This window comes from Cupressus sempervirens, chromosome 1 (assembly GCF_028749045.1).
Source record: "Cupressus sempervirens isolate cs-2001-9-10 chromosome 1, ASM2874904v1, whole genome shotgun sequence".
Lineage (NCBI taxonomy): Eukaryota > Viridiplantae > Streptophyta > Pinopsida > Cupressales > Cupressaceae > Cupressus > Cupressus sempervirens.
In genome coordinates, this window is record NC_143118.1 from 343,963,620 (window position 1) to 343,986,378 (window position 22,759).

Sequence of the window (22,759 nt, forward strand, 5' to 3'; positions counted from 1 at the left end):
GGCCAAGGAAAGGGAATTATTGGAATAACCGTTATGTAGGAGAATATCTCCAAATTCATAGATAGTCTGACAAATGTATCCTCTTGTCATCAAGACAGAGTTTCAGAACTTCAGAAACTCAACAGATGTGTACACATGGCCACGAAGGAGTTGCAAGATCGACTGAATGTTATGAAGGACTTGGCCAAAGAGTATTCTAAATGGCTCTTAAGATAGACCAATGTACATGTGCCTAGACATAAATAGCTAATTCCAATCATTGTTGCTACTAGGGCCTATAAGGCAAAAGCAGAAAAGGGAAAGAAGGTGAAGTGATTCATATTATGCCTCTTTCATTTTTTGATGTAATCATTGTAATACAACAAATTGGTTTCTTGCCATTTGTCATTCTTTTGAGGAGATGAACCATTTAAGCTTCTATTGTACTGGTCATCTCAAAATCCTATATGTATGAAATTGAAAGATTAATTAAAGGTCGGTGAATTTTTGGTGTGAAGTACTTGATGTTGCAGAGTCAATTGCATGGTATTTTGTATCAATTATTTTCTACTCCATTTTTTTTCGTTATTAATTGTATGTTTTCTCTTTTATCTAAATTGAAGAAAGGAACGAACATAGTTTCATTCCCCTGTTTTGAGGTAGTGAACTAAATGTGATAAGCATTGTCATTATAGGTTCAAAGAGAGATCCATTTGACATTTTCCTTCTAGTTAATCCTTCCTTCTTTATAGTTTAGTTTCTCGCTGATTTAGTTTAGTGTTAGTTATTATGCCATATTGAATCATTAAGCTTTGTGAGTTCATAAGATGTGTGGGTTCATAAACTCAATCAATCCTTTAGAAACCACTTCTTGACTAAGTTAGATCCTATTTAGGCCTGGCTTGGTTTTGCCTCTCCTGTTCTTGGGTTAAGAACATATCCCATATAAGTTTTAGGAACAAAACATGATTCATTACAAATTTGCAATAGGGAGCTATACCTATTAATTCAAAGAAAAGTCAACCTTCTTAGAAGTAACTTTTCAACTGTTGTAATCAGATATTGTTCATATTTTGGGCATTCAAGAGATAAGATCATAAAGAACAATCTTCTTACCAACACTATTGTTGCCTGAAATCACTGAAAAAAGTGGAATATCATTATCTACTAGGAAAAATATATGATGTATTACCTTAAAGAAACTAAAGAGGGCCCTACCTCAACTATATTAAAATCTAGTCAATGTGGAATCATGCACTTATGCAAGCTTGCACCTCCAACTACAAATCCATCTTATTTAGCCTGAAGATACATTTATGTTATTTTATATACCATTTAAAAAATTGATCTTGAAGAAAAAATAGAAAAAAGTAGTATCCCTTGCAAAAGTAACAACAAACTTTCAAAGTCGCAGAATAGCTTAGTGAAGTTTGCAACAATAGGCTAGAATTCATATTTAGAAAATGGCCAAAAAAATTCTTAGTGAGAATTTCAACTATAGGCCATGAAATGTAAATTTCATGAACATTCTTTAACTAGTCTTTCATGAACCCAATAGTTATGGACTAGACTGCATGTATGGAAAATGTGTTATCAGGAATGACTCAAGTACATAAATTTGGACAACACCACCTACCCACAAGCAATGAAGCTTATACAGTTAAAGTTATAATATATGTTGAATCTACATAACTATATAGGGTAAAATGATAATTAAAATTTCTTAGTAATAAACAATTATTTGATTCCCACCAAATAACATGTTTAGTCAATAACGTGTCACCACCAATCATGATGAGACAAATTAATATAACCTTTTTTGGCCATTGCCAAAGTTAATGTTTGGCTGGAATAACTACTCTTCCAAGAATCCAAGTAGGCTTCCATACTAGGCTATATGAACCCCTATGAAGGTTGGACAAAGACACATACATACAATAGATACACACTAAGAAGACGAAGAGAAATTATGATGTAATAACAACCTTTATTATTTTAGGTTTCCAAATTGTTTTGTTATGAATTAGGCATTACAATTTTTACAAATATATATTAATATACTATTTTTTAATTACAAAATTTTTAATATATCAAATTTAATCAATATGAAACTATAAGATTTTTAATAATATTTATCTCTATTTACATAAGATTTTTTATAATATTTATCTCTATTTGAAAGTATTATTATATTTATCTAAATATAATTTGACATAATATAATTAATATCATATTTTAAATAAGAATATTATCTCTCAATTTTAATTTAAGTTAATTAGACAAATGCAATCAATTATGCACAAATATGCTTAATTTAAATAGTAATAGCTAGAGTTGGTAAATCACATTAATACTAATACCTATTTTAGAAAAGTAATGTGAAGTACAATGTTACTTAAAAATATGATAAAATAATGATTGTTTTAACTCAAGATTATCAAATTAGATTAGTATCTACTTATGACATGGTGTCTCTTCATCATTGAAATATCTCAAATCCTATGTTATATCTATGCTTTGATAAAGTTCATATTTTATTATTTCTATATATCATCTACATCACCTTATTTGAAGTCTCCTAAATCCCAACTTCCAACCATAGAATTTGCTTGGAAAGACTACCACTAAAAGTAAAATACATTAGAGATCTAATATATATGCTGACATTTGACAAATAACAATTTTAGTTATCTAAAATTCTGGATCATGTTCTTTGTCCCCACAAATTAGACAAGAACTTTGACCATTTCGCTTGTAGAATTTGCTTGGAAAGACTACCACTAAAAGTAAAATACACTAGATCTAATAGACATGTTGACATTTGACAAATAACAATTTCGTTTATCTAGAATTCTCGATCATGTTCTTTGTCCCCACAAATTAGACAAGAACTTTGACTGTGTCACTTGTTTGCTTTTCTTATTCATGAGAGTAATTTATTATATCTAGTTGCACGAAAAATTATCATATCATATTGTATGAATATTATTCTACCAAGAATATATGTTTAAGAATATATTTTTTCATAAAGTTTTAATCTATTTTTAATAATTGAAGAAGTTGGTATGTGATTGTGAAGAATATATTTTTTCATAAAGTTTTAATCTATTCTTAATAATTTAAGAAGTTGGTATGTGATTGTGATTATTGTGTGATTGACTTTAGTATTTTAATTTTTTTAAATTTATTCAAATATAGGAGATCCAAATTGAATTAAATGAAAGAGGCTTCTTTCTTGAGGCCTTCCTATAAGTCAAATTGGGTTGGTCAAATTGGTTTGAGGAGAAATAAAATAAGTTTGGACATTTTTTTTTTTACATTTTGATTTTTTAATTGTAATGATTTTTTTATTTTCATTGGAATTGTGAACATGTGATATGGTTTCTTTGAATATTTGTAAACTATCAAATGACATTTAATATTTATCTTAATCAATAATGAAACATCATGCTATCAAATGATTTAATTCTGTATATTTCTTGCATATATATAATTTACAAATATTTATAAAAATGTACTCAACCTTCCCAAAAAAACATGCTTCCCCACACCTTGGACCCCCATCATCTCCACCCAAATTCGTAACATAGTTACGGAATCAAAGTAGGACAAATCTCCTTCACTAATGAAAATTTCATTGACAATTCTCCTTGACTTATTATTTTCCTTCTGGAACTCTAGTAATGTTAATTATAAGGGTTAAATGGCTAATGCAATATAATTGTAATACAGTGATCTTTCAAATTTGACCAACATGAGCAATATAATTGTAATACAGTGATCATTCAAATTTGACCAACATGAGCATTATATCAGTACGAATCAATTATGGTCATCACATTCATTCAAGTCGCTCCTATTACTAATATCTAAATCTTCTAGTATAAGCTCTAAGAATCAGCAAAACAAAAAAGTACAAGCAATCTGTTCTAAACAGTAGAAGAAAATGAATATAGTACTCATATTTATTCTAAATATTGTGTTGTGAACATTATAATATAATCACAGAGAAGCTATGTTTTTATGCTTAGATAAGGTAGTGGAATACAGAAAATAGGAGGCATGTGGATAAAGGTACATATGCATAATGAGGTCTAATAAACTTAAGAGATGAAGTGAACATAGTGATTTAAATGGAACTAGCTATCTTCATAGCATAATAATATGAGTGGAATCATATCACGAGTTTAAAGAATGAAGAACTAAAATCTTATTGTGTTTATATGGACAAAAATGTAATTGATCTTTCTAAAAGTATTAAGCAAAGTAATTTATATTACACTAGATACCTTCAATCACATAATAACATTAGCTGATTTGCATCATGAGTTTGAAGGATGGAGGACTAAAACCATATCGTGTTTACATGGACAAAAATGAAATTGAGCTTTATAAAAGTATCATGTAAAATAAAATAATAGATCTAAGTAATGCACTACAAAGTGGCTACTATTTAATCCGCATCTATGACATCTTCTAATGACTTTGTTGATCACAATTGTAGTTTCATCTTGTGCAAACGTAGCAGCAGTTCATCAATTAGCAATACAAGTTCTACAATATATTACCTTCAATGCTCTATGCAACTCTATTTTCACGCTGTATGTGTCTTTGGATACAGGACTTTGTAAATTCGATATTCTGAAGGAGAATAAAACCTGTACAACGCGAAGTGTTTTTTAAACTTCTATTATATTTGAATGCAAGTACAGATGACACTATGCATAGAAAGCCATTAAGGCCTGGCTTCATTAGTAAAGATGCAGAACTGTTTCCCTGGCCATTGCGTTTAAGCTCCCACTGGGCAAGCAGGCTTACAGGCTTAATGCCCCTGCTATGCTACTAAATTTACTGGCTTTAGACTTCTCATTCCTTTCAGATTAAACTTAACAATCACTTAAAATTGATCTCCCTTTATAAAATTGTAAGCATAACCAAAGATAGAAGACATAATAATATGAGAGAAACACATAATAGAATTTGACACAGTTTTATTATGAGTGGAAAACCCTTCCAGTAAACAAAGCCACTTGAATTGCCTCATTGGCTTAATTATGAAGTTTCATTGACATACACGAGTGCCTCACTGGGGAAGTGTGCCTTACTGGCATTTTACCAATTCTTACTGGACTTACAATGCCTCGTATATGAAGGAATCAATTACAGAGGATTGCTCTGTTTCACTATATAACATTTCACTTTGCAGACTATCATATCATACAATCTGTTTTTTAGTATTGCTTACAAATATTCATTATTAGAATCTGATTATTCTTTATCCACACTAACTCTGTACAATCTGGAACAAATCAGAGTGAAGTATTTATATTGTTCCTCACAAAGAAACTCATACAAAGTGTTTCTGAAAATATTGCTTCAAAAACTCAGATGCACAATTGAGAAGGATGACTGCGATATCAGTAGAAGACTTCTTTCTGATCAATGAAATGTGATCTCTGTCACTCTAACCTTCAAAGCATAAAAAAATACAATATTTTGTTTTCTCAAAACTGAATAGTAAACTTGAAACTGATGTATCAACTGAAAAAACCTTTTCAAAACTGTTGTCAACTGATTTAATATAAGTGCTCGTTTTGATAAATAATAAATAGTCTGCTTCAAATTTCAATAACCTCATAATCCTTAGTTGTTACCAAAACATAACATTGAACTAAACTAGACACACTGCAACCCATAAATTTTAGTGTCTTGAAGATGACTTGCCAATATCAGAAACTGACTACACATAACCGAATGATAACCCTGTTCTCACAAATATCATTTTGCTGACCGCATTTTAAACTTGAGTGAAGGATGATGCTTACATAAAGAGACACAAAACAGAACAGAACAAGTCACAACTAATTCACAGAAAACTGAACTGTATTAGGACAAATATAAACCATAGCGTGACAATAACAGAGTTTTTAAACACAGGCTGAAGTGTAAAACTCGTACTAGCATTCATATTAACGCCTCTTATCAAAAATCTCAAAAGAAAAGAAATTACAAAGCTTTACGTAAGGTGACCAGTATAAAAATAGTTCACTAGGATCAAGTCTTACTGAATGCAAGGGCCAACATCATAAAAGATGAGGTCGGGATCGTGTCCCTGATGATTTTGATGGTGTGGATGTCTCACTCTTTGACTCTAAGTTGAAGAAGTACACATGTGAACCTGTATTAGATAAAATTGGACGGTGCTAATGGCTGTTGAATAAATGTTAATCACTGTTGAATATTATACTTCATAAACTATCTTGAGAGAAGAAATGAAATAATTTCAACATTCCCTTTAATGTGAGACTTACGATTGGCAGGTAAAAGGAGTCTCGCAATCAATAATATTAACATGGGAATGCTTTTGTGGACTACTGCATTGCTGCAATAGTTAGGCAGACTGATGAATATTGTTATCAGTGTAATTATTTTAATCAATTGTAATTCTCTCCAAGCTGTTCAGGCTGGAAAGACATGGCATCTCCTCAAGCTCAGGGCAGTCTCTAATGAACAACCTTGTAAGCTTTGTAAGATCTCCGCCTCCTGCTACTCTTTGCAAATGTCTGCAACTCAGTATCGACAGACTGATGAGTGTTGTTGGCAGCGTAATGTTCGGTAGCTTGCTACAAGAATATATCTCTACAATTTCCAAATAGCTCATTATGGACAGAGTTGGCAACTCCTCGAGCCTGGGACAATCACTCATGTGCAATATTCTAACCCCTAAGTCACCTGAGACGCTTCTCAATTTCGGACAATTATCCACGGTAAGAGCTTCGTGTTTTCCACATCCATCAATTATAATCGTCTCCATGCGACTTAGACATCTAAAATCTGGCAAACCCTCAAGCTCCGGACAGGCCCGAATGCTCAACTCTACAAGCTTTTACAACAAAATTTTATTATCCTCAAAGTTTGACAATCATCAAACATAAAATATTTAACCTTTACAGTTTTATCAAATATTAAGCTCTCCAGACAGTTCATACGACTCAGACACAGACTCTCAAACTTTAACCTACAACAACCTAAAACTTCCAGTTTGACAAGCTTTGCAAGATTAGATATCCCCGCTACCAGTTTCAAATGATCACAATTTTTAAGAGTAATTCTTTCCAGGCAGCCAAGATTACCAAGTTTAAGCTCCTGGAGCTCTGGGCATTGACTGATATTCAGCACCACAAGTTTTTCCAGATTAGATATTCCTGATACACTTTTCAAAGGCTTACAATTTGTAATATCAAGAGTCTTCATTTGAAACGGTGCCTGAAATTCAAAGATAAATCTGTGTAAATCTCTCTATGATTTGAAACAAAATAGCCCAGAGGATTCTACCATACCGTCGAAGAAGATTCAGATCTTGAAAGAAAAGACCAAATACCTGTATGCGATTCCTCCACAACTTTTTAAATGGTCCGCGTTCGATTTTCAAACCCTGCAAACTTTGAAGAGGAATCCGTGAAGGAATGCTCTTTAGTGGCTGTTGTGTACTGGAATCGCCCTCAAGCTCGAGCCATAGTAAGGAAGCTGAAGTCCCAATGCAAATATTTGATTGACCTATGAAGAATTTAACTCGAGAATTCAAGGACTTATCAGAAATGGAATAAAAACAGCTGATATTAGGATTCTCCAGGATATTTCTGAAACCCTGGGACTTCTGCATAGACACAAGCACCTCAGTTTCCTGTTAATGATAAAGCTTGTAAAATTAAAATTTTAAGGAGAAACCTGGAGAGCAACAGTCATACCAAATCGTGCAGATCTTGAGGACGCCAGGGGCGGTGAGGAGGGCTGAGTTCAAGTGCCATTTCCCGTCCCAAGTCTCGCAGGTGGTCATGCATTCGCAAGTATGTATCTTCTTCTTCTTCTTTTTCGATTAGACAATTATCTCTTAGGGTTTCCAGTGCACGTTGAGCATTCCACCCTGATCCCTCCCATACTCCTTCGGCAATATACTGATGTCTGCCCCCGAAAAGACAAGCAATATCCATTAAAATTTGTTTTTCTTCGACATTCAATGCATCAAAACTTATCCTGAGCCTTCGCATTACGTCCCGAGGCAGCGTTTTTCCAACTTCATTCAATTCTGACCTCCAATAATCATCACTTCTACCATGAACGTGCCTGCCTAAAACTTGAAGAGACAGAGGTATACCTCCACACACGTCTACAAAAGAATTAACCAGCTCCTCGTATCCGCTCAATGGATTGGGTTTGTCAAATGCATGCCAACAGAAGAGTTCGCTCCCGTAATATTTGTCCATTCCTTTTAGACAATAACGGTCAGATATCCCCGCGTTTATGAGCACAGCAACGTCCCGGGTTGTGACAATAACCAAGCTATCACACATTTTTTTAAAGATATCCATGACCAGTAGAGCACTTAACTGCTCCACGTGAATGATTTCATCTACAACAATTAGGAACCTTAAATGGGCCGGGCTCCTTCGTAGACTATCTTTGAGATAACTCGTTCCTTCCTCTGTAGTTGTAAAACTGAGATCATCTCGATGGAAGAGATCTTTGAGAAGCTTAAGTTGCAAAGAAGGCAATTCTCCTTTTTCAGATGCTTCTCGCACATGAAACAAAAAACTTGTTCTTGAATAATTCAAACTGGTTCTGTTGAACAACTCTTTGGCCAGAGTTGTCTTCCCCGACCCCCCCATGCCAAAAATGCCGATAACCTTACCCTTATCAAAATCGTGAATAGGTCCCTTAAAGAAACACCTTTCAAAGTCTTTGACAAGTTCGCTGAGCCCCACTGGATATTGGGCAACATGTAGACGTCTTTTCCTTTGTACTTCCTTCTGCACAGGTTCTACTATATTTTGGCAATGCCAGTCACTCAAACTTTATCCCAATAAAGGAAGATTCATTCAGAAAATTGGTACAACAGATTTGAGAAAGAAAAATCATATATATCAAGATGCAACTAAAATTGTAAAAATATTACCTACTCATCTCTTCCCCTGCTGTAAGTGAAAGAGATCGAAGGGCTTCTTTCCACTGGTTAAGCTTCTCCAGGTATCTGCCCTTCTGTTTATATTTAATGAAAGCTGCAGCGTACATTCCTGTTTCTATGTAGCAGAGATCAGAAGGTTTGACTTGGTAGAACACGGGGATAATTTTGGCCTCAGTTTCTTGCATGAGAAGCAGCTCGTCCAAACACCAAGGCGAGTCTGCATATCCTTTGGAAACGATGGCTACGTGGACTGAAGCAGAGCGGATGGCTGTCTGAATAGTGGAAGGAAATGAACTTCCAAGTTGCTTCTCTTTGGAATCAAGAAATGTCCGAATTCCCAGCTGCTCAAGGGAATTGTAAAGTTGAATAGCAAGAGTTTGTTTGACATCTGGACCTCTGTGGTTGATGAACACATCAAACAATCTTGAAGATTCACTAAACATGCCCCTTTTGACAGTGAAAGCATCAAATTCCTGATCATGCTGGTCGGATGGAGAAGAGAAAGCATCAAATTCCTGAGTTTGTAAGTGTGACGAAGTAGACGCCATCAACCAATTCCAACCTAATCACCCGTTTGGGCAGGAAGAGAGAGCAAAGCTATTACAATTTGAATGCAATACCAGTGCGATTTGGATGTAATTACAATATGAATTTATGTTGAAATAAACAGATTATACCGCACGCGAGTTCAATCCTTTCCAAGAAATAACCAAGAAAACTTCTGGAAATTAGGCGGCCTGGCCTCCTGTTCGAGGGTCGTTCATAAAAGGCGACTGGTTCAGCCTTTCCGTCGAAATATCCACCACAAAAAGCAAGGGAAATAGAAATTGGACCATCACCGACCTGTCCAAAGAATCTAGTTATATTATTGAGCTATGTTGCTTCAAATGCGACGAGAGGATGGGTTAGTCCCATTCTTTTTCGTGAAAAGGTTAACATTTAACAACTAATGATCTCTCATTTTAATAAGTGTCAGCTGCAAATAAATGATTACATATTTAAGTGCAGATCGGACATAAGATTTGATGGCCCTATTGGCCATTTTTCACTTTTGAATCATATATTAAAGATAGTAGTTAAATTTTGAAAAAATAAAAATAAATGAAGTATCAAAAAATAGGTAATAAGTATTTTATTTTAAAATATAAATATATTTTATGATATTAGAAATAAAACAATGATGTTATTTTTATAGAATAAAATTGAAAGGCTAAAAGTTAATAGATTGACAATATTAACACATTAATAATACACGGATCTAATATAAAAAATAGTCATAGTAACTTCTACATAGCACAACCAATGAGATATCTTCTATTATAGCTATATTTCCTATTACTATCAACATCAGTTATACTAGTCAAACTACTTCTAGCATTATTAACCATACTAATCAAAGTACTAATAAAAGTCCTTAGAGAAGACCATACTGACAGAAATAACTAGAGTTAAACATAACAAGATCAATGATATAAAAAAAAATGGATTCAACATCGTGAAGACCACTATAAGAAATAATGAAAAAGATAAAGGGACCATATCCCTAAGCCTCTTTTCTATTGCATGGATTTGTTAGCACCAACCTTTCCCAATCTTTTGTTGGGAAATTAAAAATTTCTTTGTAATTACTATATTCATTTCCCTTCTCACTGAGTATGTCTTGCATCAAACACAAGGTGGTGGCTAAGTTGCACATCACCTTTAGGGAAAAATAAGAGATGTCATGGAACTTTCTGTACATATCATCCAAAACCTTTTTAATTATATATATATCTCCTCCCAAACAACTTCACATTTATCACACTTCTCACAAATGGGGGACTTACCCCTATCCATAGTGGGTAATATGGCATTTCCCTCCACGACAACATTCTGAGCAACATCTAAACACTTGGTTATAAGGATCTCTGAAACATGGGAGGAGTTGTTAGTTGAAAAAGCATAATACCTTCGCAATCACTTTTTCCTCTTTATTATTATTTTCACTCTCCCCTCCTTCAACTGAGTCCAACACCTCCTTCAAGCTTTTAGCCTTCCTAGAAGGTTTGGGGAGTGTTGGTTTCTTTTGTTACCTCAATATTAGAGTCATTTTCTAAGATATTGAGCTTAGCTTTTTTAGAGGCCTTGAATTTCAACTTAAGGGGAGGGTAATCCTTTTTGTTTCATTTGCTTCTCTAGAGTGATAGTGGTAGGGGAGACATTCAAAGGACCCTAGAAGGTTTACATGTGAGATTTTTAATGCGCTTCTTTGATTGGGTTAGGAGAGTTCATGATACTAAATGATGGATGGTTTGAAGACATGGGGGCTTCCTAAACTATAATAGGCCTTTGGAGGAAAAAATAGAGATGAAAGTGGTATGTAGCCTAAAGATTAGGTCTTGATAAAGAATAGTGATTTTTTCCCTTGGGTTTTAGACTTTGTAGCCTCGTTAATTAGGATTTCAAGAGAATGAAGAAAAAATTAGTAATGAAATAGAATCATGGTTTCTAAAATGTTTCAAAATAGGCATTTGATAGGAATAATAAATCCCAAAATGCTCCTCATGTGCAAAATATTTCATGATCATAGTATGCACAGTATAATAGGGTTCACGGAGTTTCTCCTAAAAATAGCCTCCATGTAGCTTGGTAGGTGATTTTGTTGGACTAATCGCCAACATTCCCCTTTAGAATTCATGAAATGGCTTAATCACCTCTTATGTTTTATAAGCCTAGTGGTTGTATCAAACATTGATAAGTTGATCTTTTAGTGCAATGGCAACCCTAACTTGTAACAAATGGTATCAGAGCTTGCTACTATAAGATTTGAATCTCCATAGGTAACACTGAGGGAGGAATCATTGGACTAATCACCAACATTCCCCTTGAGGATTCATGGCATGGCTTAACCACCTCCTATGTTTTGTAAGCCTAGTGGTTGTGTCAAGCATTGATAGGTCGATCTTTCAATGCAATGACAACCCTAGCTTGTAACACGTTCATCCTCCTGAAAGAATTAGTGGCAACATCCAAAAGTCAACTTTTTTTTTTCCATTTCCATGCCATAGTCAAGAGGTCCATGTCTTTTTAATGACTTCCTCATTCACTTCAAAAGAGATGTTACCCATAGTCACTCTTCTCCTCTTCCAAGAGGTTGTATAGATAGGTTATCATCAAACCCTATCATGTACTCTATGCACTGGATAATTCCTTGTTGTTCATCCTAAGTGATTAGATATTGAGACGGAGGGTATGAATTAGTAATCAACCATTTTCTTTTACAAATTTTGAGATGGGGGCCTCTTTCTTCTTACCAAAGTATAGAAAGGATTCATCACCACTCTCAATTCCATCCATTTGACTTTATCAAACCTCGACTTGAACATGCTAGCCTCTTTCTTCTTAGGCTCACTCTCATTATCATCTTCCATTTTCACACCCTTCTCCCTATTGAATTGCTTTTGGCCTAGGCTTAAAGGGGACTTCTTATTTTCTTTAAGACCACAAGGGTCTTTTAGGTCTAAATCATCAACAGATTGATTCCATGTAATTAAAAAATATATGATGCATCATTAATAAGGAATTGACTTCACAAAATTAGAGACCAAATACATTTTTTCATCATATTTTCCCAAAAAATTGACTTACATTGACTTGCAAATTTCTTAGGAAATTCTTAGAAGTATCTCAAAGTAAGCATGAACAATGCACACTACGTTTTGAATAGTTTAGATGGGGGAATCAACTAATTTATTTGATAGAATGTGATTTCACCTACATTAAGAAAAACAAATCAAAACTAAAAATTTGGAAACTCTATTTATTCTCAATTTTGAGAATAAAGGGCTTGCCTCCCTCCATATTATACTCATTGGTTAAGAAATGAGTGATTGCTCCAAAATTTCATAATGAGCTCACTTATAGTTAAAACAAATCATTCGGCATTTATAATAGTAGCATTAGAAAACAATACAAAATTTTTGGAAACGTAGAAACAACATATTTTCTTCCTCATATTTTCGTAGAGCTTCTGTCCTATGTTAACCCTTGATGTGGAAAAGGTTGGCTGAATTCTCTCAGTAATATGAGAAATTTTAAGAAGCCTCATTTCATAGATCTACCCTAGTTTGAAGGTTTCAAGACTTGGTTGACTCTCACAACTAAAAGAAGGATAAAGGCCTTGCCTCACTCCAAATGACACTTACTTCTTAGGAAATAGTTAATTATTTGAAAAATTTAGAATGAGCTCACTTATAGTCAGACATTGATTGTATTTTCTTTTCAAACACAATGCAGTGAACCAATGAATAATGATGGAACCATTCTATTTCTCTTCTCAACAACTTTATTACTCCTACAAACTTCTTCAGTAGCTAGAATTCTATTGAGAATTGTGTCTCAACCTTGCAAGCTTTTTTCAGAAAACTCAGATATTTTTTAGAAAATTTTGGAATTTTTTTGTGGTGGATTTCACATGTTTATGAGTTGGAAAAGGTGTATGAGTTGTGTCTAGTCTCTAGAACAATGTAGAAGGGCTATTTTTAGAGTATAAACAACTCATTATATGAATTTTATGGGGGTCTAAACTAGAGGACAAAATTATGAACGAAAATAATATTCTTGGAGTTACAAATGACAAGTGGGTAACATGTGGCATGATTGGTTTGCCCATGGTTTTGGCCCATGGTTTTGTAAGAACACAAATGGTTTGCAAGTTGTAAATCACTATAAAAGGAGTGCTTGGGGAGGTGTTTGAATCATCGAGTTTAGTTTGCAAGACTAGTGCTAGAAAGAGTGAGTTTGTGTTGTGGTGATGCGCTCCTGTAAGAACTTGCATTGCAAGTGTATTACATAATCTTCTCTATTTGAGAATACATTGTGTAGGTTTTGGAGGGTGGGGTTTTTCTCCTAGAAGGGTTTACCCATGGTAATCATTGTGTTATGAGTTCATTGTTATTTTGATTATGTTATTATGCATTTCTTTGAGATCTCTACAATAGTTAGTTGAATTTGCATAATCATCCTCTCAAAGATTAGTGTAGGAAGCAATTCCGCACACCTTAGCTTCCTTACAAGTGGTATCAAAGGTTGACCAATTTTGGTTCTATTTGTTGGGTACAAGGTTTTTTGAGCTAATCAAGGTTTGAGTGGGAGCCTGTGCAGAGCTGTTTTATCTCTGTGTTGCAGGATTACAAAGATGGCAAGCACATAGGGAGGATTGATGTAGAGAAGTTTTCTAGTACAAACTTTGAGATGTGGAAGCTGAAGATGGAAGATCTATTGATTGATCAAGATCTATGGGATGCAATTGATGAGAAGAAGCTAACGCCCATAGATCCAACTTTAGCCACAAAGTATGAAGTGAGAGATAGAAAAGCTAAAAGTCTCATCAGAATGTGTTTTGTAGACTCTATACTAATTAATGTCAATGAAGAACCTACCTCAAAGAAGCTTTGGAAGAAGCTAAGTGAGATCTATCTAGAAAAATAACTTGTGAACAGGATTTTCTTGAGGAAGAAATTGTATTGCTTAAGAATGGAAGAAGGTGGACAAATTTTTGAGCATCTTGAAAGTTTTAATATGTTGGTGACTTAGTTGGCCTCAGTTGGGGTGTGGATGGATGAAGAAGAAAGGTGCCAAATATTGCTATGTTCATTGCCAAACTCATGGGACAACCTTGTCATGACCATAGGGAGCAGTTTAGTTGTCTTAAAAATGGAGGATGTTGTTGGTTCTCTACTTTTTGAAGAGATGAGAAGGAAGGTCTCTCTGAGTGTTCAAGGAAGACCAAAGGAAAGAGGCAATAATGAAAAGAAGCGTGGCCATTCTAAGTCCAAGAATAAGGGGAGATCAAAATTTTGTGGTAAGTCCAAGGCGATCTACTGGAATTGTGGCAAACCTAGACACTTATGAAAGGACTGCAAAGAGGAAAAGAAAAAGAAGAAGAAGCAAGACTCTGATTCTGAGTCCAAGAAGGAAGATGGAGATGCTTTCATCACAACCTTGGCCACTCATGTAGGTGACAATGCATGGTTGATAGACTCAGGTGCATCTTTTCACATGACTCCTAATAGAAATTGGTTTAGTAAATATGAAAAGTTTGATGGTGGTAAGGTGTATTTGGTTGATAATTTAGTTCTTGATATTGTTGGTCATGGATGTATTCGTGTGAAATTTTCTAATGGTAGAATTAAAAGATTTGATGGTGTCTTGCATATCCCGAGACTAGCAAGGAATTTGTTATATGTTAGTAAACTAATAGATGAGGGTGTGCATCTACAGTTTTCTAAAGTAGGTGTGAAAATGGTGAGAGGTGTTATGGTAATAACAAGAAGAAGTAGATTGGGTACATTGTATAAGCTTGATGCATGCACAGTTGAGTGCAATAGTACTTCTAATAAGATTATGAAGAGGACTACTTTTTTGGAGAAGGAGAGGGTTTCTCTTTCAATAGATGGTCGTGGTTTCTAGGTACCCAAGGGTGCTCTATCTACTGAATCAAAGTTACCTACAGACAAGATTATGTTATGGCACTGAAGACTCGGCTACATAGGTGAGAAAGGTCTACAAACCTTAAAGAACAAAAACATTGTTGATGATTTGAATGAATGCAATCTTGATTTTGATTTTTATGAGTATTGTATCTATGGTAAGCAAAACCATGTTCAATTTTACTCAATTTCTCATAGGTCCTCATGTATTTTGGATCTAATCCATTTGGATGTATTTGGTCCAATTGATGTTTCTTCTTTTGGTAGATCAATTTATTATGTTTCTTTCATTGATTATTTCAGTAGAAGAACATGGGTTTATTTTCTTAGAAGTAAATATGAAGTTTTCAGTTGTTTCAAAAAATTTAAAGCAATGGTTGAGTTGTAGACTAGAAAGAAGATAAAGCATTTAAAAACTGATAATGACAGTGAATATTGCTCCAATGATTTTGACACATTTTGTAAATATTGTATTATTAAAAGAGAGAAGACAACTCCACATTCTCCACAATAGAATGAAGTTGCAGAAAGAATGAATGAGACCTTGATGGAGAAGGGTAGGAATATGTTAAGTGGAGCTAGATTGGAACAAAAGTTTTATGTTGAAGCTGTAGCCATTGCTTGCTACCTAATAAACATGTCTCCTACATCAGCTCTTATTGATAAGACACCAATGGAAGCATGTTTGGGCCACAAGCCTTCACTTAAACATCTAAAATTTTTTGGTTGTGCTCGACATATACTCATGTGCCAAAGGAGAAATAGACAAAATTGGACAAAAAAGTTGTCAAATGTATCTTCATTTGATATAGTTATGGTGTGAAAGGATACAAGCTTTGGGATCCTATTGCACAAAAGGTATTTTATTCCAAAAGTGTTATTTTTAGAGAAACTGAGCCTTCTTCTATTATAGTGCAGCTAGAATAGATAAAAAGAAAGAAATATGTGATTCAACTTCTTGCTATTGAGAAAGTTTGAATTGAGGCCCTTAGAAAGACAAGTTGTTGAAGAGAGCTCTGCAAGTTCTGAATCATGAGCAAAAGAGGGAGAACCTAATCATGAACCTAAACCAGATCTTGTTCAAAGGTCTAGTAGATAGAGGAAAGCACTAGAAAAGTATGTATATTCTACCAATGATTGAAGATGTATATTTTCTTTGAATGCTAATATTGATGAACCAAAATCTATAGAAAAGGCTTTTGGTATGAATGATTCAGAGTCCTAGAAGATAGCCATGGAAGAAGAGATGGCAGCTCTTAAGAGGAATGGCACATGGGACCTTGTACCATTGTTGAAGGATGGAAGCATGTTGGTTGTAAATGGGTGTTCAAAAGGAAGATGGGTTCAGATGGAAGCATTGAGAAGTATAAAGCACATTTGGTTGCAAAAGGTTACTCCCAGGTTGTGGGAATTGATTATGGTGAAAAAATTTCTGCTGTAGCAAAAATGACATCTATTCGATTATTGCTTTCTATTGCAGCACCTTATGATCTAGAAGTTGAGCAGATAGATGTAAAGACAACTTTCCTTCATGGAGATTTGGAGGAAGAAATTTATATGACACAACTAGAGCACTTTGTAGTGAAAGGTAAAAGTCATTTGGTCTGCAAATTGAAGAAATCCTTGTATGATCTAAAGCAAAGTCCTAGGATGTGGTACCAGAAGTTTGATACATATGTATTGAGTTTGGGATATGTGTGATCAAAATTTGATTACTATATATACTACAAGTTAGATGTTGAATATTTCTTGGTTATTTCCATATATGTTGATGACATGTTGTTTATTGGCAAAGGAAAAGGTCTTGATTGCATAATTTAAATCTTAGCTCTCAGCAAAGTTTGAAGTGAAAGATCTTGGTGCAACAAGGTACATTCTAGGAATGGAGATTGTAAGAGATAGACTAAATAGAAAGCTTTGGCTAGGCCAGAGTAAGTATGTTGGTAATATTCTAAGAAGATTCAATATGGAGGATTCTAGACGATTGAGTGTTCTTGTTACTATGGGAACAAAGCTTTCTAGCTCATAGTGTCTTTCATCCCCATTGGAGATGGAAGAGATGAGTTGAGTACTGTATCAAAGTGTTGTTGGAAGTTTGTTGTATGCTATGGTCTATACAAGACTAGACTTTGCCCAAGCAGTGGGAGTACTTTCCCGTTATATGTCTAATCCAAGAAGAGCACATTGGGATGTAGTAAAAAGAGTTTTCAGATACTTGCGGGATACCTCAAAGTACTCTATATGTTTTCATGGAACATGAAATCAACATTCCCTGGATATTTGAGGCTATGTGGATTTAGACTAGGCCGGTGATGTTGATAGTAAAAGATCCACCAGTACATATGTGTTTACATTATTCAGTGGTGCAATCAGTTGGATGAGCAAGCAACAAGTTGTGATCACTTTGTCCACTACCGAGGCAGAGTATATGGAAGCTACCCATGCCTACAAGGAAGCCATTTCTCTTAAGAGACTTTGTTCAGATATAGAGTTCAAATAGGGTGCAGCGACAATTTATAGTGACAGTCAGAGTATAATCTACCTAGTGAAGAACCCAACATTTCATGCCAAGACCAAGCACATTGATGTACAATATTATTTTGTGAGAGATATGGTTGAAGACAACAAGGTGAAGTTGGAGAAGGTAGAGACTTTAGTGAATGTTGCTAATGCATTAACTAATCCCATGAGCACAGAGAAATTCAGATGGTGTTCAAAGTCTATGGGACTCTCGACCCCTAGCAATTATGTCTATGAAACTGTGGATCCCCTAACTCATGCAAGGTGTTCAGCAAGTGGGAGAATGTTGAGAATTGTGTCTCAACCTTGCAAAATTTTTCCAGAATACTCTAGAATTTTTTTAGAAAATTCTAGAATTTGTTTGTGGTAGTTTTCACATGTTTATGTGTTAGAAAAGGTGTATGAGTTGTTAAAAATGTGTCTAGTCTCTAGAACAATGTAGAAGGGCTATGTTTAGATTATAAACAACTCATTATATGACTTTTATGGGGGTCTAAACTAGAGGAAAAAATTATGAACGAAAATGCTATTCTTGGAGTTACAAATGACAAGTGGGTAACATGTGGCATGGTTTTTTTGCCCATGGTTTTAGCCCATGGTTTTGTAAGACCACAAATGGCTTCCAAATAGAAAATCACTATAAAAGGAAGGCTTGGAGAGGTGTTTGAATCATTGAGTTTAGTTTTCAAGACTAGTGCTAGAAGGAGTATCTCTCTAAGTTTGAGTCTGAGTTTGAGTTGTGGTGATGCACTCCTATAAGAACTTGCATTGCAAGTGTATTGTAATCTTCTTGATTTGAGAATACATTGTGTGGGTTTTTGAGGGTGGGATTTTTCTCCCGAAAGGGTTTCCCCATGGTAATCATTTTGTTATGAGTTCATTATTATTTTGATTATGTTATTATGCATTTTTTTGAGATCTCTACAATAGTTAGTTGAATTTGCATAATCATCCTCTTAAAGATTAGTGTAGGAATTGATTTTGTGTACATCAGCTTCCTTACAAATTCCTCCAACAAGTACCCCTACCTTTGGAAAGGAGTCACCTAACTTCCAGAAAACATAGTGTATAAGCTAACTCTATGGAAAGTTCTCTTCAACAATATCTTGTTTAGACAATTTGGAAGAGTTCAATTTGAGCTTTAACAATCTCTCTGGCACCATTCCTCCTGAGCTAAAAAATTGCACATAGTTAGAGGTTTTAGATCTCTCCCAGAATCATCTGCATTAGCAAATCCTTGTCCAGCTTGGTAGCCTCAAAAGCTCAATTATTTGTCCATCTATAATAACAGCCTCAGCGAAAGAATTCCCTCTCCATATTTGAGCTTCCACTACTAGAAGAGATTTATTTGAATGACAATAATTTGAGTGTAGAGATCCCTTCAAATGTTGGAAATATGACTCAACCAGTCAAGCTATGGTTGGGAGGGAATTCCAAAGTAGGGAGGATACCTTCTTCTATAGCCAATTACATGAATCTAGTAGAGTTTTGTGTGGATATGAATCAACTTGTTGCAGAGTTGCCACAATCTTTGGGCCTACTTTCAGAGTTACAATATATGTATGTTACTTCCAATAATCTTGGAGGTCACATCCTCAAATCACTTGGGGATTGCACATAAATCATTGAAGTTGAACTATCCAGCAACTCTTCCAGTGGAGATATACCATGGGAACTCGGCAAGTGCAACAATCTTACCATAATTTGTGTTACTAAAAATTAGCTCATTGGGCACATACCATCCTCGCTTGGATCATTGCAATTCTTGAGGCAACTCTATTTGAGCCAAAATTTCCTTTTTGGTAGCATCCTAGTAGAGCTTGGGAATTGTAGTCATCTAGATGAGCTCAACTTACATATGAACAAACTTGACTGGTTCATTCCTCCCTAGTTGGGTCAATTGAGACATTTGCAAATTTTGTTCTTGGCAAAAAATTCTCTCTATAGCCCAATTCCTCCCTAGCTTTTTAGCTTAAGGAGCTTATAGGAATGGTATCTCTATAACAATAATCTTGTACTCTTTGAAACCTTGCTTATGTTGGCTAACCAACTATCATGCCCAATACCTTCAGAATTGGGTGCTAAGGACAACTTCAAAGGAATTTATCTAACGGGGAACTAGCTCATCAAGACAATACCTCCATCTCTTTGATCCTTAGGGTGATTGGAGATTCTAGTCATAGGACATAACTAGCTGCAGAAGAGCATTCCTCTAGAAATTGGTCGATGTTGAAGCTTGAGTTGTGTAATCTTGGGCCACAACAATCTCATTGGTGTTATTCCTTTAGATTTTTTGGGCTCCAATTCTATCATTGATTATTTGGACATGAGTAATAATGTGTTGCAAGGAAGAATACCAAGGAGCCTTGGGCACTATAAAAATCTAAGCTCCATTGACCTATCCATGAATCAACTCAATGGTAGTCTTCTCCCAGAATTAGGACAACTCCTTAAGCCACAACACTTAAAACTTTCCTCTAATGTTCCGAGCGGCTTGCTTCCTCATGACCTAGGTAATGCTTCTCTCTTTAAGTTTCAATTCCTTCAATGGTTTTCTTCACAACTAATTAGCTATCCTATAGAAATTGCAGTACCTAAATTTAGAAGGAAACCTTTTGGGTGGAAGCATCCCATCTTGGCTATCCAATTTTGGACAATTATTGCAACTCAATTTGGGTAAAAATCAATTCCAAGGTCAAATACCACCCTCACTAGGAAATCTAGAAATTGGTTTAAATTTAGGCTATAATAGGTTGAGTGGAACAATTCTAGCATCCCTAGAAAATCTAAATAAACTAGTGAACTTGGATTTGTCATCTAACAATCTCTCTGATAGCATTCCATTTGCATTGGAAGGCCTATTGTCCCTTGATGAAATCAACATATCAAATAACTAGCTCAAGGGATGCATACCCAATCATGGTTGAAGTTATGGAATTCATCCTCAAGCTCTTCACTAGCAATCCAAATTTGTGTGCAACAGAGGAACATGGGAGTCTCTGTGGGTGTAGGGGTGATTTAACTCTCTCTAATAAGGAAATCAAATGTCTTGGCAATGCCTATATAGTCCTCCTTATTATCAGAGTAGTTATGTTCTCTTGCTTCATAGTAGCTTTGGTTTCATGGAGACTCTATGCTTCCAAATTTGGTGAAGAAGTTATATGAGGATTGCAAGAAATTTTACATTTAACATAAAATCTAAGTGAGAAGTATAAAATTGGGAAAGGGTGAAAAAAGATTGTTTACAAAGTAGGGCTGCCTTGTAGCAAATTGTTTGCCTTCGAGGTGATAGAGTTAAATCCTAAATAAAAAGAGGAGAGAAGCATAAGAAGGGAGTTCAAAATAGCTAGGCAAATCCATCGCAAGAAATTGGTTTAAGTGTTGGAGACATGAAAAATGAAAGATTGGGGTTTCATTCTATATGAATGCATGCCCAATGGGAGTTTGAATGATTTATTGCATGAGATGAAACCCCCTCTAGTTATAGGATGGGATATAAGTCACAAGATTTCCATAGGCATAGTTCATGCCCTATCATACCTTCACAATGACTACAAGCTAGGGACCATACACAGTGATATAAAGCCCTACAATATACTACTAGATTTAGGTATGGAACCCCATGTTTCTGATTTTAGGATTGCTCAACTCATGGAGAAATCAAAAATTGCAGATTCTTCCTCACTTATGGGCACTCTGGGATACATTGCACTTGGTAAGATTATGTCTACTTTAGCTTTTCTGTTATATAATTCTTTCTTTGCTTTACTAGCTTGGATTTGTATGGGTTCTTGGTGCAAAATCTAGATAGTCAATCAGAGTGACAAAGAAGATGGACGTGTATCACTATGGATGATGTTGTTGGAATTGATGACAATGAAAAGTGCAACAGATTCGAGTTATGAAGAGGGTATGGACATTGTGAGATGGATAAAATCATACAGTGGAAATGAAGAAGCAGTGATTGATGAAGGTTTGAAAGATTAAGCAATTGAATCAGTCATGAAAGAAGACATGGTGGGGATGATTAGAATTGGACTAAAATGTATAGAGGACAAGATAGAGGACAAGCCATCCATGAGAGAGGTGATGATGTTGAGAAACATTAGACATCATAAGTTCTTTTTGAATTCAGAGCTGAATTTTGCATAGTCTAAGTGAGAGTGTCACACAGTTATGTACGGTACAGTTGTGCTTTTCATTTCTAAAATATAAAGGGAAGAAATATGATATGTGCATATTGAATCTGTAGAATAGAAAGGGTTTTTAAGGAAGAAATATATGTAGTTCTATGTAAGTATGTTGGTTTATAAAAGCAGTGTATTCAGTTAGAACTTCCCTTCAGGAAAAGATCTAGAATTTTTTTAGATGCTAATCTAAATAGTATTTGCAATTTATATGTCCATGACTGAGTCCAACATCCGATAGTGAGTATAATAAAAGTAATTTCTTAGATCTATGCACCAAGAACTGATACAAATCCAAGCTAGTTAGGCTGAGAGGTAAAGACAGAGATAATATAATATTTATATTCATGATATGATAGATATACATCTGACCTAGAAATATATGCAATGACTAGATGAGCATAGGAGCTACCCACAACTAAGAAGCAACCAAAAAATAGCCTAGGACAAAATGTAGAAAGCCTAGAGTTTGCAAATGTACAGTATATGAGCACTACAGTCCAAATCAAAAAGCCTTAGTAGAATATAATCCAAAAAATTGATAGAAAACATCACCCAAAAGCCCAACCATAGTGAATGAGAAAGGGCCATCATGACCGCAAGAGCATCAGGAACACCAAACAACCATAAGAACTAGACCA

General features: G+C 34.9%; 1 protein-coding gene and 1 pseudogene across 1 annotated transcript; one reads left to right on the top strand and one right to left on the bottom strand.

The window, feature by feature from the left end:
* Window positions 1–22,083, top strand: part of LOC149577626 (uncharacterized) — a 298,319-nt pseudogene extending 276,236 nt beyond the window's left edge.
* On the bottom strand, window positions 6,173–9,767 carry LOC149577629 (disease resistance protein Roq1-like). Its single transcript, XM_089790326.1, has 4 exons — window positions 8,933–9,767; window positions 7,728–8,823; window positions 7,361–7,636; window positions 6,173–7,245 (listed from the first exon to the last, which is right to left on the bottom strand). The coding sequence occupies exons 1-4, from the start codon at window positions 9,487–9,489 to the stop codon at window positions 6,856–6,858; spliced, it is 2,319 nt and encodes a 772-aa protein (XP_089646452.1). The 5' UTR covers window positions 9,490–9,767; the 3' UTR covers window positions 6,173–6,855.
* Window positions 22,084–22,759: the final 676 nt, after the last annotated feature.

What these genes read in the sequence shown, in the direction of transcription:
- LOC149577629 (XM_089790326.1), bottom strand. Translation starts at nt 9,489, where the DNA reads ATGGCGTCTACTTCGTCACACTTACAAACTCAGGAATTTGATGCTTTC. An exon ending in CTCAAGATCTGCACGATTTG is followed by an intron (nt 7,637 to 7,727) that starts GTATGACTGTTG and finishes GTGTCTATGCAG; the next exon opens with AAGTCCCAGGGTTTCAGAAA. An exon ending in TGTGGAGGAATCGCATACAG is followed by an intron (nt 7,246 to 7,360) that starts GTATTTGGTCTT and finishes TTTGAATTTCAG; the next exon opens with GCACCGTTTCAAATGAAGAC.